Consider the following 27,069-nt stretch of genomic DNA (forward strand, 5'->3'; position numbering starts at 1 on the left):
GGACCTTCTGCTAGATGCAGGTATCAAACTTCTGCTATGCGCTCTCAACATACCAGATGTTAGGGAGGAGAAATCCCGCTTCACGGGGGCGTTGCCACTATGATCCCCGCCAAGATGGCCCCCGGGACTCTCGTGCTTTCCTGTCAATAGGGAGTACAAATCACATCCCAAGCAATCAATTTTAGGAAAACGTTCTCAAAATCATTCGTTTTCTGCGGAACAAACGGAGCCTAACGATGAGCTGTTTTCCATCGTGGACAAATCTATATGTATCTCCAATGTACGGAAAGCATATGGAAAGGACTCTATTATTTAAGAAATATTCATGGCATTTATTGTTACTTTGCCATGATTTGCAACTCCGAGAAGAATGGACAGCTTCAACTTCTATCGGGCTTCTTCTCCCCTCCTTCCATTTCCTGGGACCACGATCTACGCGCAGCTGGCCCATCAAGGACCAACTCATCTTTCTCTAGTGACAGACATGAGACAACTGTGCGTGGGCTAAATCCAGCTGACGCAAAGAAAGCCTGTGAAAGAGAAGCTGCGCCCTAAGGATAACTTAGGTAAAGCCGTCCGTGCACTACGAAAGCGATTGGTCTAGGGATAAATGGGCAACCCGTGTTCCGCGAGATCGTGAGTTCGATTCGCGTCAAGTGAACCCTCTGAACGGCTCGTTACGTCGTGTGGACAGACTTCTTAGATGATAGTTTTTTGGTCGGGTAATGTGATGGGCTCGCGAACCTTGGATTACTCGGGTCGCTGGTAGTGCAGAGCAGTGACGACCCGAACCGAATTTTTCATAATGAGCGTGGGATCCCAATTGTAATGTCAGGGTCGCCGGTGCATGTCACCCCCTCCTCACCCTTTTCGCCAAAAAAGATAAAGGTAAGGCATCCGAGCGATGATAAAAATTTCCCTTTTCTTCGGTGGAAAGAGCCCTCGAGTAAATTGTGGTCTCGTAAATAAGCTACTACACTAATTTCACGAGTCAAGCAAAACAAATTTGCCCAAGAAAGGAAATATCAGGGGATGACATAAAAAAAAAATTGAAATTCTGTTTTGTGTCTGCATCATCACAAAACGTGCGCGTTCTTCAAAACACTAAGCCCGCTCTACTGGCACCGGGTTATAACTTTGCACGTCGATTTCAACAGAGGTCCAAAGGGATCGCCCCTAGATTTCGCTGCTTCGATGAATTTAACGACAGATACCGGACCTTGTGCGTGTTTTTTGAGATGTAAAAGTTTCTAACTCGGCATTCACCTACTTACCTGACTCCTTTTCGACTTATGGTGGTTCTCGAAGCCCCGCTCGGATTCGGATCGCGCATCTTCACCGGTGCAAATCTCGTCGGTTCTCATTAGACCCGATCAGGAGCTCGATCCCATTCCGGGTCTGCTAGGCCCAAAGCGCAAGTAGAGGCGTCTCGACATGCTCCACGTCCAAAATCCCGCCCGTTTGATCAGGTCTAGTTCTAAATCCAAACGTGGAGGGGTCCCGCTCTCTTTCTTCCTATTGGGCTATCGAGTATGTGGATCGACCTGGCCTAAATGGGCCGGGCATCTTGGCCCATTTTGGCTCCAAAGCCCAGTAACCAACCTTTTCCTGCAGCACAAGAAAGAAGAAGGAATGCATAAAACCATTCCCAGAGCATTCTCTCTCATCGTTCCTGCTCCTCGCATCGCGCTCGATCGCTTCGCACGGTCTCTCGTCTCCATTTCATCTTTCGCCTCATCGTCGTCTCCAACAAGGTACTATCCTGATCTGTTTGCACGGCGCTGTTTGCGCTGTTATGGTTTCGCAGTTCGTGTCTTCGCCTCGTCGTGCCCAGTAGTTCAGATTCCGAGTGTTTCGCAGTATGCTCGAGATTCGATCATTCGAATGAGAAATTGGTCTTTGCCTGCGGTATAGTTCTCGTTGCTTCAGTAATCTGACGATCAAGCGCGCCGGGTATAGCTCGAATCAGATGGATTTTGTTGGCAAGGGGCGGCTTTCGATCTGTTTGGAGTTTGTGGGAGCTCTCTGAGGAACCTGTGTTTTTGGTGCCATTGTTGAATAGCTTAGTTTACATGCGGTTGGTCTTGTCTGTGGTTATTGAGTTGCCAGGATCTTTCTTGCAGGTTTTTAGCCATGAAGCTCGATACCAGCGGCCTTGAGTCCGCCATGCCCTTTTTCGGGGCGAACAGAGAGCTGGTTGAGGGGTTTTCGGCTGCCCCGTCTTTTGAAATTCCTGGTGTTTGTGATGTGAGTTTCGAGAAGCTGTTCCTTTTTGCTTGGCTGTACGCACCGAATTGATCAGTCGGACAACGAGTTTTTACGTTCGTGTTTGTGTTTTCAGTTCGACGGCTTTCAAAAAGAAGCTTTGCAGATGGTGAAGCCAGCTAAGGGAACGACCACCCTTGCTTTTATTTTTAAAGAGGGTGTTATGGTTGCTGCTGATTCCCGAGCTAGCATGGGAGGCTATATCTGTAAGTTCATTTTTGTTGATTTAGTTATTTCTTTAGGATGTGTGTTATGCTAGTTCACGTGGAGAGAGAGAGAGAGATGCCCATATTACGTACAAATAGATTCACAAGCTCGCATTCCTTTATATTCTGTTGCACATATTACCTGCCTTTGGGTCAGGTAATGAACTGTATATGGTCGTCTTGATCAATGTTCAGTAGTGCATGCCCCGATGAAGTTTGCTGTGATTAACATTATTAAAATCAGCTTTTCATTTCTGTTATTTGCAGCATCTCAGTCAGTGAAGAAGATAATTGAAATAAATCCATACATGCTAGGAACAATGGCTGGAGGAGCTGCTGACTGCCAATTTTGGCACCGAAATCTAGGTATTAAGGTAATCACTTTTCTTCTTGACAGGAAATTATTCGTCTTTTTTTGAAATGATAGCAATACCTTATGAAAGGAACTTAGTGACACTTGAATTACAGATAGTGAGCTAGGAAATACTTTGACATTCCCCTATTGAGTTGCTGCTTTAAGATTCTCAGGATGTATAGCAAGCTTATGATTAAACAAAATAGAACAATATAAATCTTTTTTACTGATAGACTTGACTAAGAAAACCATGAATAAAAGGGAAAAAGTAGCTTACTTTCTTTCTTAGAAATTCTGGATTGCTAATCGTCGCGCATACTGAGATACTTCTTTCTTTTGGAAGGTTGCGTGTTGTGTTTTGAGAAATGGGGAATTAGAAGTTGTAGGTTTGCTTGTAATATATGTCCTAGACGCCACAACTTGTGTTAAACAATATTTCTTTCTGCAGGTGGAATTAGTCAATGAATTGTATGCATAAGTTTGCGGTTTCTCTATGTCCCGTCGCAGTTATTATGAACAACTGTTGTGGAAGAGGGTTACTATAGTTTGTAAAGAAATATGTGTACTATAATCCATCTCCACAGTGTCTGACCTTCTTGATGCTGAACTTTACATGCTTTTAACATTGTGATGCATTGTTGAAAATGTGCTTTATCTGAATAGTGTCGGCTCCATGAATTGGCAAACAAACGGAGGATCTCAGTCACAGGGGCTTCAAAGCTCCTTGCAAACATTCTCTATTCATATCGTGGAATGGGTCTATCGGTTGGGACGATGATCGCTGGCTGGGATGAGACGGTATTGGCATGTCAATTCACAAAAATACATAGGCTTTTTGTTCGTATCTTTCAATATATTGCTTCTACTCATCGCAGGGCCCAGGTCTATATTATGTGGACAGTGAGGGAGGAAGATTGAAAGGGACTCGGTTCTCAGTTGGATCTGGGTCACCATATGCATATGGGGTTTTGGATAGCGGGTATGTTGCTTCTTAGTAGTTTTATGCTGTAGGTTGTCAATTACATTGGACTAATTTGCATTTCAAAAAATGGATGCACAAACTTCTGCTGGATGCATTTGTTACTTAGAAATCCTTCTGGTTACTGTATTCCTTATATATGCAGAAGAGGCAGCATATTCACCTAATTATCGGCGGTGAGAACAATAATTGCTTAGTTTAAATTATAGAGAAAGAGCCAAAAGCTAGTGGGAAGTGTGGCGGGGTTGAATACTGTGTTGAAGCTCTGTCTACCCGCTCCAAATGAAAGAGCAAGAATAAGAACTCTCCGTCTTCTTTTTGCGCTAGTCGTACAGCTTGCTTTTACCTTGCATCTGTATTTACTACGTACAGTAAGAAACTAAGTCGGTTTTTGTTGTATGGGGAGTGGAGAAGTCCTTTGACTATTGATGGTGGTCAAAGTTTGGATCGTGAGTATATAACTTGCAATTGGTCATTTTTGAGGATATTGATGTAATACCAATACGTGCAAATAGTCTACCCTTTAAACTGAGATCTATTCGGAGGTCCACACCAGCAGAGGTCATTCCTGACAATGCAAATATGCAATATGGACACTCTTGGCTCGGGATGGTTCAACCTACATGCACTTAAGCTTCTTGTTAGCATGTATACCGATGATTGAGTAGCTGCCCCATAGTGGCATTAGCTTTTATTTGTAATATCACCAACCCAGTCGAAGTCTGAAGTTTCTTCAAGTTTTTATTTATTTTCTATTTTAAAAATTTTCCCATAGTATTATACTGGTATCCTTTTTTCTACCATGGTCAATCTGATGATTTTCCTGCCCTTGCATTTGCTAGCTATCATTATGACATGTCAGTTGAAGAAGCTGCAGAATTGGCTAGAAGAGCCATTTACCATGCAACTTTTCGTGATGGAGCCAGTGGTGGAGTTGCAAGCGGTACTCTCTCTCTCTCTCTCACATGCACTCATGCACAGAGCGCACCCCCATGTGGGAATTTTCTTCAATATTTGTCCATGCTCACATGCTGTGCTTATTTGGTTCGATAGGAATGAATAACATGAGCCTTTTTTTTTCTTCCATTCAGTCTATCATGTGGGGCCAACTGGATGGAAGAAGCTATCTGGTGATGATGTCGGGGAACTTCACTACAGCTACTACCCTGTCGTGCCTAGCACGGTGGAACAGGAAATGGCTGAAGTCACAGTGGCGCCATGAAAGGATCTCTTCTTCAACTGAATGCTTTTGAGTGGGTTCTTTTGTGTTCCCATCTGCCAGGGGAGACGGCTATCTTCACGTGCTTATGTATCTTGATCTTTTTTAGCTGGGGATTGATGATCAGAACAGCCCTTGATGAACTTGAAATGAACTAAAATTAGAAGAGAATCTACTGAATAGTCATTGCCTCGTTTATCCTAGTCAACTTTACATGGCAACTTATCATAATGGGGCACTGCTTTCGGCCATTAAAAACGTCAGTCCTTGCAGAATACTTGAAATAGGACTTGATGCCGTGCCTGTGGTGGCTCTTTGATGTTGAGATACCTGGAAACCTGAAACTGGACGTGGCAAATTGGTCAGGAACATTTTTCATCAGTAATCTCTCTCTGTCTCTGGGCAGCTTTCAGATCTGGGTCAACAAGGAGTGACTTTGAGTTGCTTTGAAGGCTTTCGGACCCCGCGGTGCCTTTTGGGTTATTATTGTCTACCTTCTTTTTCTTTACGACAAATGTCGAGAGTGACGTCTTGAACCCCATCTTACCATCGGTGGTATGTGGGATGACATCTGCACAATTAGGGGTCAGTTCTCTATCTATTTCTTTTTACCCCAGTTGGAAAGAGCCAGGCATTTGATTTGTACTGCGTTAGGTACGTCTCTTCAGAGCAAAGCAAACGATTGTTTCTTGCTTTCGAATCCTTGTGAAAATTCCCACGTTCTTGTGAGAATTCACTTCCAGTCCACTTTTAGGGACCAAGAACGCTGGACAGACATCATGGAAAAAATGACATTTTCCTAAGATGAACTCTTTTGTAGGAAAAGAATTGGAAAACAGGGTAAATTTTAGTATCTTTTCGGATTCCGCCAGAAAACAAATTCGTTATCAGACATGAATATGGGAAAACAAAAGGAAGTGGGTTCCTAGAGGGGGACCAGATCTAACTAGCATCAGCTTCTGACATGCAATTACATAGAGTCCCAACAAATGAAATTTAGGGGGGGGGGGGGGCACGTGCTATTCTTCTAGTTCCATGCACTTGCTGCTACTTCTATTATCTCATTGGAAAGACAGTGAGAAATATGAAACTGATAGCAGTCAAGTCAGTTCAGTACACATCTCAAGTCTCGAGTCTCAACTGCTCCAGAACAGGACAAGAGGAGAGACACAAATATGATATTGGCTCTAGCTGGACAGAACATGCCCCGCTTTTCTCTCTCTCTCTCTCTCTCTCTCTCTCTGGTTTGTGCGTAGATTTGTTAGCTTCTAAGCATGTTTTCATGATTGGGAGTGAGATGCAATCATTACGGACATTTTCGCTGGGCAAATTACGATAATGGCGACCCACTGTTTGATGAACTGCCAGTCGTGGAAAGATGAGGAGAAGGGTCGTCCCTTTTTGTGGAAAAAGCTCGTGTTGGGAGGGCATTCAAGATGCAGAAAGAAGGGGAAGAAGAAAAAAAGAGAAGAGTGGGATGAAAAATCATGAAACATGAGTGCTGTCGAGGGTAGAGAGAATGATGTCGCCAGCTTGTGGAGTAATTAAGCCTACTACGAGCCAAAAAGGATTGATACCTAAATGGGGAATTCCCCGCCTATTGGTACACTCATGTTCACTCATTGGTCTAGCGATACCTGATGTTGCGGTTTTCCATTCCAAAAGGAAACTCCACCATCCCATTGATGGCATCAAGAGTGCTCCACCAAAGTCGACCCAATCAAAGTCCAATTTTGCATCTGTATTTTGGGTAATCAGCATGAAATAACTACATACGGGTCCATCGGTCATCAGGAATATCGACCAAAGAATATACGGTATGCTCGACAGTGAGGGAGGCGGGCGGTAACCACCGGCCCCTCAGTCCGTCCCCGGATATGAGCGGGCTGTCTTCTAACTAACAAATTAGGTCCGCACGTACTCCCGAAGTTTCGAAACGTTGGCGTGCATGCCGCTCAGAAATGGTAACTGACGAGGATGAGATTCATGAGAATTTGCTGCTGCTTCTTTCTTACCCATTACGCAGGTGCTGTCACAGAGCACGACGGACTAAGTTTCGGACGCAAACACGACAGTGGAAATTTCGTTGTGTTGTCCGGAAATTGCCACGTTCACTGTTCCCGAGGAAGGAACTGTGAATTCAAGGAATGAATTGATTTCCTCCTTCGTCGTCATCCCTCGCATCAATCCGGAAGCTTCTTGTAGCAGACATTTATTTCAGCCCAGGGACGGCAGACTGAACATATACATAACTGCATTTTCATAAATAACCGCAACATGGCCAAATGCCAGTCGCAACTATAGCAATCCACATTGGTAGTCGAATGGCGCAAATTAAATCGCGCAAAAGCGTAACTTACGAAAATAATTGTGTATTTGGCACCAAAGGACCTAACAAAGTCTGCTGTTTAGAATCCGATAAATTAACAAAAAGAGAGAAATTCAAGTGCAACGAAGTTTCTGTACCGTAGTCTAGTCGTAGCAGAACAAGTTAAAAAAACGAAAGGCCCTGCACTGTTCTTACCATGTGGGGGGCAAAGCGAAGAGGACAAAATCGTCATCCAAGATTTTCAGGAAGAAGACAAAGAAAATGATACCACGAGACAACACAATTTGACATCAACATCATATGGCAAGGGTCGATTTAGTATCTTGTCACGTGAAGGATTACTAATGGTAAGTATTTTGTCGTCGAAGAGCGATTTCCGACCCGAGCTAGTTTCCACGTGATTTGTTCAAGGCGTTCGGAGAGCCAGATCAACTGAGACCAGAGCGAAGAGCTTGCTCTTCAAAGCTAACGCTCTTGGTCGAGTGTTTTCTATGGATTTCCAAAGCATGCTTCCACGATTTTGCGCGAGGTGATCGGTGCATGTATCTCGAACCTTTTTTATCGATCTGCCCAAGGATACGTACGGATTGCTCAATTACCAATGCATTGGCTAAGACTTCACTTACCGTCTGGCTGGTACAGCTCTCAAGGATACTCATCGAACTTAAGTTGCTTAACCATTCCGTAAAACCCCTTACGAGCTTTGTCGAGTTTAATCTCACATTGCATTAAATACGCGGTTATAACGTGCCTTATCTTACAGGTAATCTTCTTTCACCTAATGATCCGAGTTTTATGCTCAAGCCCCAGTCCTAATGTCAACTATTTTCTTCACACTCGCCTCGAACAATCTCTTTCCCCCCGATACTAAGAGATAAAAAAAGAAAAGAAAAAACGAAAGCGTATCGCGTCTCGCAACACCGTATACGAAGTTATTTGTATACAAATACACACATTCGGATTTTTGATTTGCGTCTTATATATATATATATAAATAAGATGGAGCTAAAAAGAGGAACCAAAGGCACACTTTGAGATGAGATGGGTTGCTTTTCTTCTACTCACCCCCTATCTATCTATCCAGTTAGCCAAACTCCACTCTCTCTCTCTCTCTCTCTCTCTGCGTGGACTCGTGGGTCCCACTTTAATGAATCTCTCGTCCTTCTCAAGTCCCTCTCTTTCTCATAAACACTCCCCGCCCCAAGTCCCAACCAACTCCTCCTCCCTCCTCCCTCCTCCTACTTCTCCCCACCTCCCTCCACTCCTCCTCCTCTGCAACTCCAATAAAACCATCTCCTCCATTCTCTCCCACTCCCGCCCAGCGCTAATCCCACAGCACCCTGAATTCAACCACCGTAACAACCCTCTCTCTCTCTCTCTCTCAATAACGGCCTCCCTCTCCCCCTCTCTCTCTATAACGGCAATCCACGCCCCCCCACGATGAGCCGCGTCCTGTCGTGGTGGAGCCTGATCACCCTCCTCCTCCTCCTCGCCTCCGACCTCGCCCTCTCCCTCAACCCCGACGGCCTCTCCCTCCTCTCCCTCAAGTCCGCCGTCGACCAAGGCTCCTCCTCCTCCTCCGCCTTCGCCGACTGGAACGAGGACGACCCCACTCCCTGCCGCTGGACCGGCGTCTCCTGCGCCAACGCCTCCGCCGACCCCTCCGACAACCCCCGTGTCGTCGGCCTCGCCCTCTCCGGCAAGAACCTCCGCGGCTACATCCCCTCCGAGCTCGGCACCCTCCTCTACCTCCGCCGCCTCAACCTCCACAACAACGACCTCTCCGGCCCCATCCCCGACCCGCTCTTCAACGCCACCTCCCTGCACAGCATCTTCCTCTACGGCAACAACCTGTCCGGCCCCCTCCCGCCGTCCATCTGCGACCTCCCCAGGCTCCAGAACCTCGACCTCTCCAACAACTCCCTCTCCGGGGCCCTGCCCGATGGGCTCCGGAGCTGCAAGCAGCTGCAGCGGCTGATCCTCGCCGACAACCGGTTCTCCGGCGAAATCCCGGCGGCGATCTGGCCGGCGCTGGAGAACCTGGTGCAGCTCGACCTGTCCTCCAACGAGTTCGCCGGGCCGATCCCGGCCGAAATCGGCGAGCTCAAGTCCCTCTCCGGCACGCTCAACCTCTCGCACAACCACCTCTCCGGCGACATCCCGAAGGCCCTCGGGAACTTGCCAGTGACGGTGAGCTTCGACTTGAAGAGCAACAACCTGAGCGGCGAGATCCCCCAGACGGGCTCGTTCGCGAGCCAGGGGCCGACGGCATTCCTCGCGAACCCCCAGCTCTGCGGGTTCCCGCTCCAGAAGCCCTGCAACAGCCCGGCCCAATCGGCTTCGCCATCGTCGGGCACGAATAATAATTCGCAAGCGACGGACTCGGGCTCCAGGAAGGGCCTCAGCCCGGGGCTGATCACACTAATCTCGGTCGCCGACGCCGCCGGGGTCGCGCTCCTCGGCCTCGTCGTCGTCTACATCTACTGGAAAAAGAAGGACACCAACTCCTGCAGCTGCACGGGGAAAACCAAATTGGGCGGCGGGGGCAGCGGTGGAGGCGGATGCTGCCGGGCCGACGCCCGCAATTGCGTCTTCCCCTGCCTCGGGGGCTCGGCCCGCCACGAGGACTCCGAGATGGAGGACGCGGAGAAGTCGGAGCGGAGCACCGGCGGCGGCGGCGGCGGCGACGGCAACGGCAAAGGGGGAGAAGGGGACCTGGTGGCGATAGACCGGGGGTTCACGTTCGAGCTGGACGAGCTGCTGAGGGCGTCGGCGTACGTGCTGGGGAAGAGCGGGCTAGGGATCGTGTACAAGGTGGTGCTGGGGAACGGGGTGCCGGTGGCGGTGCGGCGGCTCGGCGAGGGCGGGGAGCAGAGGTACAAGGAGTTCGTGGCGGAGGTGCAGGCGATCGGGAGGGTGAAGCACCCCAACGTGGTGAGGCTGAGGGCCTACTACTGGGCCCCCGACGAGAAGCTCCTCATCAGCGACTTCATCTCCAATGGCAACCTCGCCTCCGCTCTACGAAGTAAGTCAATCTTTGCCTCTCCCGATTCTAGTTCTTTAGCTGAAACGAAATACCTAAAAAAACGACTTCACAATAAAAACTGAAAAAACAAATCGGAACTTTAAAATAAAAATCGTGCCAAACTACATCGTAACCCATTCGGTGCGTTTCCTTAATTAAGTAAATTCGTTGGGTCGGATTGAGTCGAGTCGAATTGACAGAGCGAGAGTGAGGGTACGCAGAGTTGGGACCAGTGGTTCCGCTCCTAGTGGGTTTGGTTCGACTGTAATTTAGCCAGCCATGAGCAAAATGGTCCAATTGACCGGATTTCCAATAAGCTGATTCGGATCGATCGCAATTATCGATGACAATTATCGATGATGGCGGACATGATATAAGTCCGCGAAATGTCGTGTGTCCGGCCTAGACACCGCAAATGTACTGTTCGGTCCGTGAACTTCCCTGGTTGCACCAGAAGGACACGCCCATCTCAGCAAAAAATTTTGGTTTTTCTTTTCGACAAGTTGCCAGAAAGTGGACACACCCATAGTTATACCACGTTAGACATCGCGAGTGAGATCTTTGTCTAACTCTGTTGGGGCTCAAACGGACATGCGGATGCTCCGCTCTGTTTCGGCGAGTGGATGTCGCGCATTTCGATACTTCTTATCACAGCCATTTTAAAATAAAATTCCCTTCATCCTGTTCGAGAAATGTCAGTCATACACATGGTCGTTGACTGGCCGACGTGAATTCTAATCGCGGTCGTAATGCGTTGGCATCTGGTAAAACAACCGGACAAGAGGGAGAGGAATCTGATCGATCGAATCGAATGAATGCTCGAGTTTTCTGGGTCTTTTGACTTTTGGAGTGTGCTAGTGTAATAGACCAAGGGGGTCACTATAGTTTGTACTGGGAGGGAGGAGGGTGTTGGGGTAGCTAAGATCCAAGGTGATGGTAGGGACTCGCCTACCAAGGACAAGCTGCAGGACGCATGATGGTGTGCAATGATGCCAAAGCCTTTCGCATTTCTAGAGTTCAATCATGGCCCGCGTGGTAGGTCATGATGGTACAACTCCAAAGTTAATGTACGGATTTACATAATTACTCTAACCCCAAGTATATCATTGCGAAAATAATAAAGAAAATAGGTGAGCTACGTAGTATATTCTGCAGGCAAAAAAAGATTTGATATGTTCTATACGGTGTTATTTTTTCATCATTGACGTTCACCAATCATTTCTCATTCGATAGTTGGTTCGCTTGGTTGTGGATCTTAGTTCTTCGAAAGTGGAAGCATTTTCTGTCCCTAGAAGGACATCATGGTAGACCCTTTTGCTTTGAATTTAAGGTTAAGTTATCAAAGGGGTTGGTTGAATGCACCCTTTTGATATCTTCTCGTTAGCATTAAAGAACGGCAGTTTGGCACCAAAGAAATGAACAGCACAACAACAAAAGGGGAATTTGATCTTCGGATGGAAGAAACACTTTCTTCCTTTCGAAGTGCGTTAGGCAATTATAGAGGACTCTCGCTTTTCTTTTTTTCGTTTCCTTTTTCGTTTTTTACTTCCGTCCATAGCTTTGAAGTTGGTCATCGCGTAATGTTGCGTGAGCTCATCACGGTTTGGACTGAGTGGCTAAAGAATTTTGATGGAGTTCTTACAAATGAACAGTGAATAACGCTATCTGATTCTATATCCAGAGAAATGTACTTAGCCAAATTGGCATTCTCTGCCTGCATTCTTGTTCTCACTTGTTTTCTCTTAAATTAACAAACTTCCCCTATTCTTCAGTCTAATAATGAAATTCATGCACTGCCAAAATCTTGTTGCTATCCAGTATACTAGCTGAATTAGGAACTCCACTGAGGCTGATATAATTGATGATTTCTCAGGCAAAAGCGGCCAGCCTTCGTCGAGCCTTTCATGGTCAACCAGGCTGCGAATCGCCAAAGGGACAGCCCGAGGATTGGCCTACCTCCACGAATGCAGCCCTAGGAAATTCGTGCACGGGGACGTCAAGCCATCCAACATCCTCCTCGACTCCGAATTCCAACCCCACATCTCCGATTTCGGCCTCAACAGGCTCATCTCCATCACCGGTAACAACCCGTCATCCGGGGGCTTCATCGGCGGGGCCCTGCCTTACCTCAAGTCAGTCCAGCCAGAGAAGACCAACAACTACCGCGCCCCGGAGGCCCGCGTCCCCGGCAGCAGGCCGACACAGAAGTGGGACATCTACTCCTTCGGGGTGGTCTTGCTCGAGCTGCTCACAGGGAAGTCCCCGGAGCTGTCTCCTACCACGTCGACTTCCATCGAAGTGCCAGACATCGTGAGATGGGTCAGGAAGGGGTTCGAGGAGGAGGTCCCGTTATCGGACATGGTCGATCCGATGTTGCTTCAAGAGGTGCACGCCAAGAAGGAGGTGCTAGCCGCATTTCACGTGGCCCTGGCTTGCACGGAGGGCGACCCCGAGGTCCGGCCCCGGATGAAGACTGTCTCGGAAAATCTCGAGAGGATCGGTACATAAGAATGCGCCTGGCTTCAAGCTTACTTGCCATGTAAAGATGGGTCGAGAGTTCTTTGATTAGCCACGAATTGCTTCGATGGTGGATTAAGCAACAGCACCGGTCCTACGATATGGAGGATCATATCTACAGCCGTTCATGTTCTTCCAGTTATTCTCCGAAGAGGTTAAGGCCATGATTTATCTCAAGTCCGGCAATTTTTTCCTTAGCACAGAAATTTGGAGTATAATGCATGAGATTATACATTATTATTATTATTTTTTTGTGGGTTAGAAGAGAAATAGCTTTATTTTTTATTATTATTTAGATTGTAACCCTGTTACAGTTTTGGTTGAGCCTGCAATAAAAAATATTGCTTCACTTATTATAGTCACTGCATCATGAGCTGGTGGTCAGTTAGAATGATCATCTTCAGGCCTGTGAACTACTACAATAGTACAATCAAGGAAAGTTCTTCAATTGGGTGGATTGGGTTTCGCTTTTGGGGACACCGTTTGTTCGTGAAATCATTTTCAAGCATCATAATACAGTGCAGTTGAAAAACACAAGCTTTTATACTTTCCTGGTGTTTGGGTGCATCTACAAGAAGTTTTCTTCGAAAATGTTCGAAAGCGACCAATGCCAACTTCTTTGCGACAAGCTAAATGGCGGTTTGCGACCATGACAGCATTTTGCTTGTGGGTATCGGTAATGGGCCGAGCATCGAAGATATCATACGGTCGCGAGTTCTTCCCGAGCGGGCCTATCCGTGGGCCGGTACACATAGAAGCACGCTATGCGAAAACGAAATCGACTCTTTCGTACCAGCTCCCGTTGCTTTGGAAGACGCAGCCTCTTTCTCTCTCTCTCTCGCATGATCTCTCTGCATTGCGCCTCTCACTCTCAGCAATTGCCTAGAAATTGCATTGGACAAAAATTCCCATTTACCTAATACTCATTCTGCCTCTCAATAATATTGTTAAACCCAGTTATTTGTAAAAGGAAGAATTAATAACACAACTACATCCGTTAATTCAAGTATAATTCCATAGCGAACAATGAATTAGACCCTCATAAGAAAAGGGAACGGTGATAGGCCCAGTTCTACAAAAAGCCCATCAAGCCCCGGTCGGAAAATCCCCCCGTCTCTCTTCCATCGCACTTCCGTTTTATTCTCTCAACTCTTCCGTTATCGACCCTTTCTCTCTCTCTCTCTCTCTCTCGCTCGATCTCTACTGACGCATTACCCCAGAATCGCGGTCGCCTGATCGCCGTCTGGTGCGCCCGCCGCCCGCCGCCGGTATCCGCGCGTCGCTCCCAAAATCTGCAGCACCTGGTGTTGTTGCATCTGCGAGCATCTGTCTTCCCTTCGTATTTCCCTCTCCGCCTCTCTCTCGTCGCGTCGTTCCAGCTGCGTCAGTTCTGGTTCAGGTTTCTGAGCAGGGAGCGATTCAGTTTTCGCGATCGAGTGCCCTAGGCATCTGGTGCGTCGGTCATATATTTTCAAGTTGAGATGGAGGTACGTGATGCTTAACCGCTTAAAAGCACAGTTGATTTCATTATCTCCGTGAATTGTGTTGATCCTACGATTCGAGAAGTCCTCAGTTTGTGATGTTTGGATGCGTTCGTGTAGGATAAGGTTACATTGGAACCGGAGAAGAGCGGTGCTGCCGGATTATATGTTCCTGGGAAGGAGAGAGTAGTCTTTAGGCCTTCTGAAAGGAAATCGTTGTTAGGTAAGATAAGTTTTTTGGAAATTTTTTAAGAATTAGTAACTATTGCTCACTATCATGAGCTGATATCTTACTGTGAATACTAATTATTACCCGGTCTATCATAACTGAACTAAACTTTTTATGTGTGTGTTGTATGGGGCAATCTATACTGCTGAGACAGTATTACTCATGACTGCTATTGGTGAATGATTTTGAAATTCAGTCAAGTATTCTGGACATGTCCTAAGAGGTAGTTATTAAACATTTGTTTGGGAGACTCAATGTAACTGAGTAAGAACTGTGGTTAAAGTATGTGTTTTTAGGAAGGAAAGGACAAAGGATTTTGTTGCTTGCAAAGCCAGAGCTTGTCTTGCAAAAACAAAATGTACTCTGCTTGGTCATCCCCATTACATGTGAAGCTAAGCTGCTACTGATTATGAAGGGCTAATTCGATGTTTCCTTAGGTGTGTCTATGTGATTCTTGATGTGATTCTCTAGAGGAAGCTACCTAGATTGAAGAGTTTGTTCAGCAATGTCATTTTTACTTGTGTTTATTTTGATAATTAAAATTATGTTTTGGTGGTTTGTCTCCTTCATTTCGCGTGGCTATGGCATTTTTTGCCCTGTCCTGTCTATCAATGTTCACCAGCTTTAAATGTCTATAGTACTTGTGAAGTCACCATACAACTTCATGTATGGATAGGGTTGGATGTTCTTGCAATTGCAAAGCGGGGAGGATCTAAGGTTGATGATGGATTTAAGGTTCCTAAAGAAAGAGTTACTTCTGTTGTTTCATCTATTGATGAGGAAGAGAAATCTGAATTCTCAAGATTAGATGAAGAAGAAAGTGACATGGTTAATGGTGCTCGCAATACTAATCGGAGGTATCGTGAGACAACTGCAAGCAAAAATTCTGATCCAGGTTTGCACATCCTAAATGGTTTTTATATGCATTTATTTTAGTTGAATTAGTAGTTGCAACTAGGTTAGAAAATTATTAATCAGTCTGTTTCAATGATAAGCTTGCCCTTCTATTGTTTCTCATATGTTGGGAGGCCATTGATTTGACGTGGACGAGAGCTTCAGTTAGTCAACCAGATCTCTAAATAATATAAAATATATGCTTTCAATCTCAGAACAGGAATTGACTTTGCCAGATGGAGTAACATGCGTTAATGTTAGGCTATCTGTTGGAAGTTTGAAAATAAGTTTTTTACAATTTGGTTGAGCATCGATTACGTTCTGTTTGCTGTTTTGGGTCAACAATCAGGCAAAAAAGAGCCCTTGCTGTGTAGGGGTATTCCCAGTGCCGTGGAGAAGAGGACTTCCAATCTTTGAACCTCTTCGCAGTGTCTGGTTGGAAGTGGGATATAGATGCCCTATTTGCAAAATAATAACTAATGTAGGAATGAAGATATTTATAAGCTGGTATATTTTTGGTGCTGCATGCTTTGGTCCCTTTTATTTTATCTTGGAAAAGGAAAAGCAGCAGATAGCCGAAATAGCTATCTTTGAGGTGTATATGGTGGGTGAAATTAATTACGGGTAATCACTTGTAGAAGTAAGTTGATCTCAAACAATCATCGAAGCTAGTCTATAGTGGTTAAACAGGTTGGAATCAATGGATTTGATGTGCCCATAGTCTCGTTAGCCTTACGCCATTGGTTGTGGATTTGTTCAATAATTCTTAGAAATGTTGGTACTGGAAATAGCTTTGATTTTTGTAGGCTATCTTTTGGGATGTAAACTATCAAATAGCTCCTGTGCCGTTGGCGTAAAAGTCGTTAAAAGGTTATTTCGCCAGTTCAAAGAAGTTTTGTGTGATCATCTTCTTCTTCTTTTCTTCGAGCAGAAGGTACTATCTCTGGGGCAAAAAGTGAGACCTCTACACCCAGAAATCGTCGCCCAAGTGATTCAATACGTTCAGAAGTGAGTGTTCTCCTTTCTAATATTTCTTTGCTATATACTGATTGGCTGCTGCAAGTAGCTTCTTGCAAATTGGACGATTGGTGCATATGCCTATTCATTAGATTTGCTGCCTTTGCTAGTCAAAACACCGTTCTCATATCTTCTTGAAGATATTAGCAAATTGAGGGTTACATAATCATGTGTTTTTGATCTAGTTTTCTCGGTGTGCCTCGTTGCATAAGCCTCTTTGATCATTGAAATTGAAATTATGTATGTTTTTCCTCAATGGAATCTTTTAAATAACAAGTGACATTCTTTTCTTTATTAGATGTTTTATCAATGCTTCTAATACATGAAATATTGTTTGAGACAACTTATTTAGTTAAGGAATTTATGAGCAAGGTTTAAGCTTCTTAGGACTTTACTTGTCATGTCCTCTATTTATAGTTTGTATTTGGCTTGATGTTTCTGGCAAAAACAGTTGGCTTTTAGTTTAAATTGCTTAACTTTATCATATATGCAATTCTTAACTGCTCTTTTCATCCTCCTTGTATCTCTATCTTTTTATCTAGTTTAATTTTACAAAAGAAAATTTAGCTTCATTTTTTCCTTCTCATCTCATTAATGATATTATAAAGTTGACCTGGCATTTTGTTCTTCTTGAGAGTTAGGAAATGCTTCGTGCTTGTTCTTTTGTAAGGTCCTCTTATCAGGGAAGTGCATTAACAGGAGGATACAACTCTAAGTTATTGTTAACATAAAGACAATCTTTCGGCAATTGCAATTGGAATTTTAAGTAGGGGCAGTTTCTAGGAAACGTGGAAGTTGGGAGGAAGCATAGTGTGGAAGATGTAGCTATGATTTCTGTTCTCTGTACTTTATAGTTCAGAATTCAGCTCTTTCATATTACTAGTTTGAGGGCCTTTCAATTTATGATAAGTGAAAACTTAAAACTACGGCAGAATATACTAATTTATAAAATTTTATGAAAATATTAAGATCTTAATTTCTTGAATGCAATGTTTCGTTGTAGCTAAGTTATATAAAATACTTTAGACATGTAATATTCAAGTGTTTTGGAAAATTAGTCAGACAAAACATAAAAACACTAATGTGGATAATCAAGAGAATTGGCATGTGTGGTTATCATGGACATCTAAACAAAGAATCTGGCCAAACACATTTATGTACTAATAGGGCATTGCGTGAGTTTGAAATTTACTTATTTGGTAAAGTTGTTTCTTATTAAGAAAGAAAGCTGAAACTTTATTTTCATCATTTCTTAGTCCGTAATGACATATGATCTGGACATTATTTAAATTTAGATATTTCATTTTTTCTTCGTTTTTCATTTTACTAACATTTAGTGTTTGAACTTTTATTCATTGCGAAACACATGATACCATTGACAACGTAGACACAAGACATTTGAATAATATCTAAATATCCTAGTAATTTTTAAAGTTGAACGATACTACTTTTAAAACTTGAGATCTCTCTTTTGACAACATCAACTATTTGAGTGCCACACTCTCCGCATCGATTCACCACAACCTCTTAGTTTATCTATTTAGAAAACAAACTTGAGGGGCTGGAGAGATAAGGGGACCAACTGCATTGTTTGAATGTTGCTTGTTTTCTGTTGGTTCTGACATTTTGTGATTCTGAGTTGATATCTGCAAATCTGAACATTCACTAAAATTCCGCTTGCTTCATTTTGGTGTAAGGTTTCAACTCTCACCTCTCAGAGTAGTAGGGGGAGTCCGCCGTTTGATGAAGGGCACCATCGCCGTGAGCAGCGGGATTCTAAAGACGATGGAACTGAAAGGAGGCGGTCAAGACAGACATATAGCATGGATAGTGAAGACAGATATCATGGAAGAGAAGTACGGGATCGATATCCCCATAGTCACGGGGGAGATTATGGAAAGAAAAGAAGTAGATATGATGGCAGGAGGACACCTGGTATGTTTTGTTCTCCTATGTGGATGTTTTTGTTTCTGCAATCTCTGCTTTTTTTTTCTTCTACTGGATACAGAGATGAGGAAATTGGCAGTTTTTCCAGTCAAATATACATGTAGAAGCTCTTTTTGGGCCAGCTGTTTTTTCTGTCAAGGGTCAAGTATCTGGAGATCTTACCATTTATACTTAATGTGGTTATTTTCCAAAACATAAATTTAGAAGTCAACAATTTTTCATTTGATAATTATTTGATGTTTGAATCTCTCTGAGTGTCTATTGAAGTTGTCTAAGATTTACTGTATCCCTAGCTATAATCCTAACATAATTGTGGAATTGTCATGAAATCTGGAAATTGCAGGTAGAACTGAATGGGATGATGGAAGATGGGAATGGCAAGACACGCCGCACCGGGATGGTAACTCTAACTCTAGAGGGCGACATCAGCCTTCACCATCGCCGATGTTTGTCGGGGCCTCACCTGATGCCAGATTAGTTTCACCTTGGTCGGGTGGTCTTACACCCCGTTCTAGTGGTATGTTGTTTCAAATATTTGAAAGGTTCTGTTAGGTTTATTATTCCTATCATAAATGTGCTTCTAATTTTCTCCCCAAATAGAAGGTTCTGCAGCTTCTCCTTGGGACCACGTCTCTCCCTCACCTGTTCCAATACGTGCTTCTGGAGCCTCAGTTAAATCTTCGAGTTCTAGATACGGTGGAAGGTCCCATCAACTTACATTTTCTGCTGGAAATTCAGAACCGAATGAGGTGCTTTTTCTCGTTTTTCTTAGAGGAATAGATCTTAAAGTTAAACTTTTTACTTTTGAAACCGTTGTTTATTAAGTGCTTTTGTAAGGCATCTAATAAAAACTAGAAAGTGCTATTCTTGCTATCCATTTGCTTAGTTGATTCTTATTTGTTCCATTACTTTTCCCTTTTCCAGGATAGGGAAGCAGACAATGTGGACTTGGCAGATGAACATAAGTATGAGATTTCTGAGAGTATGCGTTTGGAGATGGAGTACGATGCAGACCGTGCATGGTAATTAGTTATACGGACACAGCTCTCCACTCATTGCCTAGTGTTAAATTTAAGTAACTATCATTTTGCGCATCTCTAACCGAGTGGACTTTACTTCTTTGGCGTCAGAAGTTTATTTTTCCTATTCTACTTATTTCCGTGCAGTCTGAACTGGTTGCATTATAAAATATAGACAGAAGCTTTAATTTGGCAATTTCTGTCATCCAGGTACGACAGAGAAGAAGGTAGCACTATGTTTGATGGGGATAGGTCGTCAGTCTTCCTTGGAGATGAGGCCTCTTTTCAAAAGAAAGAGGCGGATCTTGCAAAAAGACTGGTTAGTGTCTTGATCTTTTTTTTTTTTTTTCATTTTCTGTTCTTTTGGGTTCTGGTTCAGTTTTTTTAAACTTCGGATGTTTGTTTAACATAGATCACAAAATTCTCTGTCTGATTAACAATGGCTGGGGCTCCTTAATACTCTGCTGCTGTTTATTTGATCACGTGCCAAAGTCTAATGAGTCTAATATGGCAAAGTGGCTCTCGTCAATATGTTACGTTTCGAAATTGGCTTGTGGCGGACCAGTGTATAGTCTTCTGTTTCAATGTTGTTTGCTTGGCCAGTTTGATGTCAATAAAGCGACACTTTTCATTTAATATCTTCCTAATGCCTACGAAGTGTGTACACTGTGATACGATCCTTTTCTTCATCTGTCAAATGAGTTAAGGAACCAAGCAAGCACTGTCCGGTGGTGGACAAGCTTTTTATCTTGTATGCTTTTTTAGGGTCATAGTGGCACAATTAATCTATTGTGACATGAGTTTGCATGAGAATAATATATGCTTTGTTGGATTCATAGTGTCCAAAATCTCTTTGATTTAAGCTTGTGTCTACATTTGTCGAAAATCATGCCTGCAATTAGCTTGTATGCCTGTCATCAGCGTGCATCATGTGAGAAAAGCATGCTGACTGGTTCCTTTGACATTAATTGAGCCATTGTATTAATAATCTTCAGTTTCTTCAAATGGTGTTGCTTGATTGGGTAATAAGCTCCTTCTGACAATAATGATAGTAAATTGACTTCGGTATCCCGACTTAAGTTCATGCATAATCTGAGTCTTCATATGGTTACAAGTTTTAAAAATGGATGGAATCCAAGCCTGGTGTTACTTAATACTCATTGTTAGGGATATCCAATTTCTTCAATTGCAGGTTCGAAGGGATGGTACTAAGATGACCCTTGCTCAGAGCAGAAAATTGTCGCAGCTTACTGCTGATAATGCTCAGTGGGAAGACCGACAACTCCTGAGATCGGGAGCTGTTAGAGGTACAGAGGTGCAGACTGAATTTGATGAGGAGGAAGAATGCAAGGTTATTCTTCTTGTACATGGTAAGCTTTAGTGTGGCTTAAACTCCCAGCGGCACAGGTTATGTGAATTGCCGCATATCCATAATTGGTTGCTCTGGCTTAGGCTAAGGTTTTGTTGTTTTTTGTCACAGATACAAAACCTCCTTTCTTGGATGGAAGAGTAGTTTTTACTAAACAAGCTGAGCCTATAATGCCGCTCAAAGATCCAACTTCAGATATGGCTATAATCTCACGAAAAGGTTCGGCTTTGGTCAGGGAGATCCATGAAAAACAGAGTATGAATAAATCTCGCCAACGCTTTTGGGAGCTCGCTGGCTCAAAACTTGGAGATATTCTCGGTGTTGAGAAATCGGAAGCGGAGGTAATGTGTTTTGTGCCTTTGAATGACGATGTTCTCTTTCTTTATAAAAGTTGCTGTAGTAATGCCCATTCCTGAAAGCTTATTTTTCTTGAAATCTAGATTGATGCGGATACTGCTGTAGTGGGGGAACAAGGCGAGGTAGATTTTAAAGAAGAGGCAAAGTTTGCACAGCACATGAAAAAGGGTGAAGCAGTGAGTGATTTTGCAAAGTCAAAAACTATGGCACAGCAACGGCAGTATCTCCCCATTTATTCAGTGCGCGATGAGTTATTGCAGGTTGGACCTTTAATCTTTGAATATATAATAAGTTCAATGTAGTTGTGGTTAGTTTCGGATAATATCTCGTGCTGTGAGAGTCTAAGTTTTATATGTTTCTAAACTAGGTATTCTTTTAGGGCTAGTATCGGGTAATGAGGCATGGGGTTAATATTGAAGTCAGGACCTAAACTTACTCTGAGTGGAGCTGTAGTTTCTTTGCTTAGTTGAACAAATTGAGGCTGGGGAAGTACAAATTTTGCAATTATGGCTTTGTTGAGCTCTCTTATAGTTTGGGTGCTCTATTATGGGCCAGTTTCTTAGGACAATGCTCCATTTTTGTTATTGATTTCATCTACAATAGAATCTAACAGATGATTCTGTTTAATACAATAATAGGGCAACCCAAAACTAGATAAGTATATTATGAGAATATGAAGAACATGAGATGAGAAAACTTCACTTTTCAAGTAAGCTGTCAAAACCATCTGAATCTCTGCTTTCTTTGATTGACCAGTTTCTTGCAAAGATAAGAGAATTCTGGATTGATTTACTTAATTTTCACTTAATAAAAGCAAGACTCCTTTTTCTTTGCGCAACAATCAATGCTAAATTTGTAGGGATTAGTTGATTTTATTTCTTTTGGTGATGGAATATATTTATGAGATTAATGAGGATATATTTTGACATTGTCGATTGACAGACAATGCAATGCCGTTAACAATACATATCCGTAGTCAGTTGTTGAAAATAGAGATGGAAATAAATATAGCTGAAATATTGTTTAAGGAATTAATAGTGGTTACGTTTCCTTTTCTCTTTCTTGGTTGTCCTAGCATGTTGGTTTTTTAGAGGGGTGAGGCGGTGATTGTGGAAGATGGGCTATGGTTAAGAAAATTGACCTATTGTGTCTTGATAATCTGTTCACTTTGCTCATTAAAGAAAATGGTATCACTAACTGTTTTCTTTCTGTGAAGAAATTCATCAGCTAATTGTGCATGTTGTATGGCCAAAAAATATTGCTTGCAAATCGCAATTGTTGCATTCTTGCTAGACAAAGCCCACCATGTTTGGTCCTTAATAAGTGTGGGAACAAATTTTGCCCAACAAAGGCGATGTGGGAATAATCACATTTTCTACTGCTTTCTGTATGCATCGTGAGATTTCCTACATCTGTCTAGAGGCCTTCTTCTTAGTCTATTGTTTGTTACGAATGTCATGACTCTTTTGGGTGTTTGTTGTAACCTTGCTTTTACTGTGTCTTAATTTTGATACAATAGGTCATCCGTGAGAATCAGGTGGTGGTCGTTGTGGGAGAGACTGGTTCAGGGAAAACAACTCAACTAACACAGGTTCTCTTCATGATCAATGTCATTAATTGTTCTGAAAATCTGTTGTTAGGTTTCTATGGGCAATTCGAATCTATTATGACCTCTTTCTTGTTATATACTGTGACAGTATCTGCATGAAGATGGCTACACTGTCAACGGCATCATTGGGTGTACCCAACCAAGGCGTGTTGCGGCGATGAGTGTGGCAAAGAGAGTGAGTGAAGAGATGGAAACTGAGTTGGGCGAAAAAGTGGGGTATGCCATTCGTTTTGAGGATGTGACTGGGCCAAAAACAGTAATTAAGGTAGACTGTTTTTGATTGTTTAGAGCAAATTCTTTAGGATACTTTATGTTTTGGTTAATTCTGATGATTCTGTGTTGTTTTTGAATTCTTTTTCATGCTGTTGCTGTGAGTCTAGGACATCTCTAAAATTTGTTGGCAACCCGATAAATTTGAATCCCCGCTTTTTCGTTTTGATTTTACACTCCGTCATATATCATTGTTTCTTTGTTTGTCACTTGCATATTGCAGTACATGACGGACGGAGTACTCCTGCGTGAAACACTGAAAGATTCTGACCTTGATAAGTACCGGTATGAAAAGTCTTCTGTGCTCTGATCTATTATTTCTCTCTTATGTAAACTGAGTTGGAATGGATTTGTACATGCATTGAGAATAATTTATGCAGACAAGAGATAAAGGTTCCTCAAGCAGAAACTGACCTTTTGCTGTCTTTACCTTTTTCAGGGTCGTCGTGATGGATGAAGCACATGAGAGATCACTGAGCACTGATGTTCTCTTTGGGATATTAAAAAAGGTGGTAGCTCGCCGTCGTGATTTTAAGCTCATTGTAACATCTGCTACTCTGAATGCACAAAAATTTTCGAACTTCTTTGGCAGGTAATAATCACATTTGTCAGAAGCTTATCCAATCCGAATGTCTGTTGATGCAGGACTAAATTTAACTTCTATTGGTTACAGCGTACCAATTTTTCACATACCTGGAAGGACATTTCCAGTCAACATCTTGTGGAGTAAAACCCCATGTGAAGATTATGTCGAAGCTGCAGTGAAGCAGGCTATGGCTATCCATATTACCAGTCCACCAGGCGACATCCTCATCTTCATGACTGGCCAAGATGAAATTGAAGCAGCGTGCTATGCTCTAGCGGAGCGCATGGAACAGCTTGTATCCTCCGCGAAGCAAGGTGTTGGTAACCTCTTGATTCTTCCCATATACTCTCAACTGCCGGCAGATTTGCAAGCAAAGATATTCCAAAAGGCTGAGGACGGGGCTCGCAAGTGCATCGTGGCCACCAACATTGCAGAGACTTCTTTGACGGTAGATGGAATATATTTCGTCATAGACACAGGCTACGGTAAGATGAAAGTCTACAATCCCAAAATGGGTATGGATGCACTCCAAGTGTTTCCAGTAAGCCGCGCCGCTGCAGACCAGCGTGCTGGTCGTGCAGGCAGAACAGGACCGGGTACATGTTATCGACTTTACACGGAGAGTGCATATTTGAATGAAATGCTCCCAAGTCCCGTGCCGGAAATCCAGAGGACCAACCTTGGGAACGTGGTCTTATTGCTCAAGTCCCTTAAAGTCGAGAACCTGCTAGATTTTGATTTCATGGATCCACCTCCGCAGGATAACATTCTCAATTCAATGTACCAATTGTGGGTCTTAGGTGCACTTAACAATGTTGGAGGCTTAACGGAGCTTGGTTGGAAAATGGTGGAATTCCCATTGGATCCTCCTCTTGCAAAGATGCTCTTGATGGGCGATCAGTTAGGTTGCCTAGATGAGGTTTTGACAATTGTCTCGATGCTCTCGGTGCCGTCTGTATTTTTCCGGCCAAAAGATAGAGCGGAGGAGAGCGATGCTGCGAGGGAGAAGTTTTTCGTTCCGGAATCTGACCATTTAACGCTGTACAATGTCTATCAGCAGTGGAAAAGTAAACAGTACAGAGGGGATTGGTGTAATGATCACTTTTTGCATGTCAAGGGCTTGCGGAAGGCTCGAGAAGTGAGGTCTCAACTGCTGGATATTCTCAAGACATTGAAAATCCCACTAACTTCGAGTTATCCCGACACAGATGTCGTGAGGAAAGCCATCTGTTCTGCATACTTCCACAATGCAGCACGACTGAAGGGCGTTGGCGAATACGTGAATTGCCGGACCGGGATGCCCTGCCATTTGCACCCGAGCAGCGCTCTCTATGGCATGGGACACACGCCCGAGTACGTGGTCTACCACGAGCTGATTCTGACAGCGAAAGAGTACATGCAATGCGCCACCGCCGTGGAGCCGCAGTGGTTGGCCGAACTGGGTCCCATGTTTTTCTCCGTGAAGGACTCGGATACGTCTCTGCTGGAGCACAAGAAGAAGCAGAAGGAAGAGAAGACGGCCATGGAGGAAGAAATGGAGAACCTGAGGAGATCGCAGGCTGATGCGGAGGTAGAAAATAAGGCGAAGGAGAGGGAGAAGAGGGCGAAGCAACAACAGCAAGTCTCATTGCCGGGGTTGAAGCAGGGCACTTCCACTTACCTCAGACCAAAGAAATTTGGTCTATGACTGTACATAGCGCTGTACCAAATAGTATTTAATGTAACATTCAATTGTTAGCGGAGAAGCCAATAATTTGGTAAATACGGTCGACACATCTACTGACCTAGACCGGGAAGGTCGGAAAAGAGCGGAAAATAGCGGATGTGGGATAGCTTTTGAATTTGGACTCTCTTTCGTATGCAGCCTGTTACTGGTGATGCATGATGCAATGCCGTCTCAACAGATGATGGGAAATATTTCTGCAATTTAATGACGTACGGTAGTTTGTACTCGAGGTAAATCCAATTCGCTACCTTCTTGTGGAAGTAGTAGTACGTATTTGATTCTTATGTTCTTTTGATCGAATGTTTTTTTATGGAAAAATGGTTGAAATGCATCGATACAAAGTAATTTCATTGCATTGATGGACGACAATTGCAGGGCTGAATGCCTCAAATGTTCTCCGAAATGCTTGATAGAGGAAATTGGCATCACTCGACTTTTCAATACTGTCAACCCTGTTCATTAAATCTATAGTAATATTTATAAAGATCAAGAAGGTCAAAAGAATTATAAAAAATTAGTGTATTTTTTATTGATTTAAGAAATGGAAAGATATTATATCAAGTAGGCAATAGTGTAATTATGAAAACTTGCGAAAAGTACCAAAAGACTGATTTCATTTTGTTATGGAAAGTTGAGGGACTAAATTAAACAAATCGAAATTTTAAGAATTATATTGAATTTTTTGGAATAATTTAAAAATTACATTGAACGAATTAAGGATGTTTTTGGAGAGTTTTGGGAGAAATGCCTTTGCATTTAGACAAAGGACTTTGACAATAAGAACTTCACACAATGCAAATATTGTTTGCGGATACACTTTAGCTTCAACTTCCTTTTTGCCCGACACCAATTCAAGGACCTCGCTTTTGCCGCCGACCAACACTAACTCAGTGAACTCCGGGGGCACCATCTCCTTCTGCAACCTCCCTTTCGCTGCGGTTAACCAACCCGAAGGATTCTTCGCCTGCATTTCCGTTCATCCTCCGACTTCACCGCTGCGAGACGCCTCTGACACGATTTTCTGCATGATAAAAGCACTTTGCAATTTCCTATGTTTGCGAAAACGGAAGTCTGATGCTAAACATATTGTTGAAGCTAACGTATATCGCCAAATAATATTTGCATTTTGTGAAGTTCTCGTTGTCAAAGTCCTTGGTCTAAATGCAAAGACATTCTCCCAAAACTCTCCCAAACGCACCCTCCTTTCTCTCGCTCAATCTTTTCGTATTTCACCATTTCTCATAAGTAGTTACCTAAAAATTGCATTCAACGAGTCTTCCCGTTCTCCTAATACTCCTTCTGCCTCTCAATAATTATTTGACCCGTTTTAAAAATAAAATCAAACGCATCATAAATCCAAGTATAATTCCGTAGTGAAAAATTAAAATCTCAAAAGACAGAAAAGAAAATCTGAAAAAAAGAAGAAAAAAAAGCTACTTAAGGAGTGAATGGTGAGGCCCATTTCTATAAAAGCCCATCAAGCCCATGTCGGAAAATCCCCGACTCTTTCGTCGGAGTTCGTGCTATTCTGCCAACGCTTCTATCACCGACTCTCTCTCTCTCTCGCCGTCTGTTCTCTCCTCTGCGCGCGGCCTCCCGCTCCGCCGTCGCCGCCAACCTTGGCCGGCGTTCGCGCGTTGCTCCAATCCGCAGCATCTGGTGCTGTATCT

General features: G+C 43.5%; 3 protein-coding genes across 4 annotated transcripts; all 3 read left to right on the top strand.

The window, feature by feature from the left end:
• The first annotated feature begins 1,609 nt into the window (after positions 1 to 1,609).
• LOC115680257 (proteasome subunit beta type-5-B-like) lies at positions 1,610 to 5,232 on the top strand. The gene is made up of 8 exons (XM_030604048.2): positions 1,610 to 1,754; positions 2,124 to 2,247; positions 2,342 to 2,471; positions 2,739 to 2,845; positions 3,490 to 3,624; positions 3,702 to 3,805; positions 4,648 to 4,748; positions 4,897 to 5,232. Exons 1-8 carry the CDS (start codon positions 1,633 to 1,635, stop codon positions 5,025 to 5,027), a joined length of 954 nt encoding a protein of 317 aa, XP_030459908.1. The 5' UTR covers positions 1,610 to 1,632; the 3' UTR covers positions 5,028 to 5,232.
• A 3,521-nt stretch (positions 5,233 to 8,753) lies between these two features.
• On the top strand, positions 8,754 to 13,253 carry LOC115680107 (receptor protein kinase-like protein ZAR1). The gene is made up of 2 exons (XM_030603845.2): positions 8,754 to 10,378; positions 12,252 to 13,253. The coding sequence occupies exons 1-2, from the start codon at positions 8,794 to 8,796 to the stop codon at positions 12,884 to 12,886; spliced, it is 2,220 nt and encodes a 739-aa protein (XP_030459705.2). The 5' UTR covers positions 8,754 to 8,793; the 3' UTR covers positions 12,887 to 13,253.
• Positions 13,254 to 14,122: 869 nt separating this feature from the next.
• Positions 14,123 to 25,683, top strand: LOC115680254 (pre-mRNA-splicing factor ATP-dependent RNA helicase DEAH7-like). 2 transcript variants are annotated; one of them, XM_030604029.2, is made up of 17 exons: positions 14,123 to 14,382; positions 14,497 to 14,599; positions 15,282 to 15,500; positions 16,431 to 16,507; positions 18,214 to 18,451; positions 18,807 to 18,980; positions 19,064 to 19,212; positions 19,388 to 19,485; positions 19,693 to 19,801; positions 20,675 to 20,852; positions 20,963 to 21,192; positions 21,292 to 21,468; positions 22,728 to 22,799; positions 22,906 to 23,082; positions 23,311 to 23,372; positions 23,527 to 23,679; positions 23,761 to 25,683. In XM_030604029.2, the coding sequence occupies exons 1-17, from the start codon at positions 14,377 to 14,379 to the stop codon at positions 25,358 to 25,360; spliced, it is 3,822 nt and encodes a 1,273-aa protein (XP_030459889.2). In that variant the 5' UTR covers positions 14,123 to 14,376; the 3' UTR covers positions 25,361 to 25,683. The 2 variants fall into 2 exon arrangements, with proteins under 2 accessions (XP_030459889.2, XP_030459892.2); XM_030604032.2 differs by having other exon boundaries at positions 19,067 to 19,212.
• Positions 25,684 to 27,069: the final 1,386 nt, after the last annotated feature.

Source organism: Syzygium oleosum, unplaced genomic scaffold (genome assembly GCF_021117445.2).
Source record: "Syzygium oleosum isolate NSW1041296 unplaced genomic scaffold, Sole_v2.1 Sole_v2.06, whole genome shotgun sequence".
NCBI classification, from domain to species: domain Eukaryota; kingdom Viridiplantae; phylum Streptophyta; class Magnoliopsida; order Myrtales; family Myrtaceae; genus Syzygium; species Syzygium oleosum.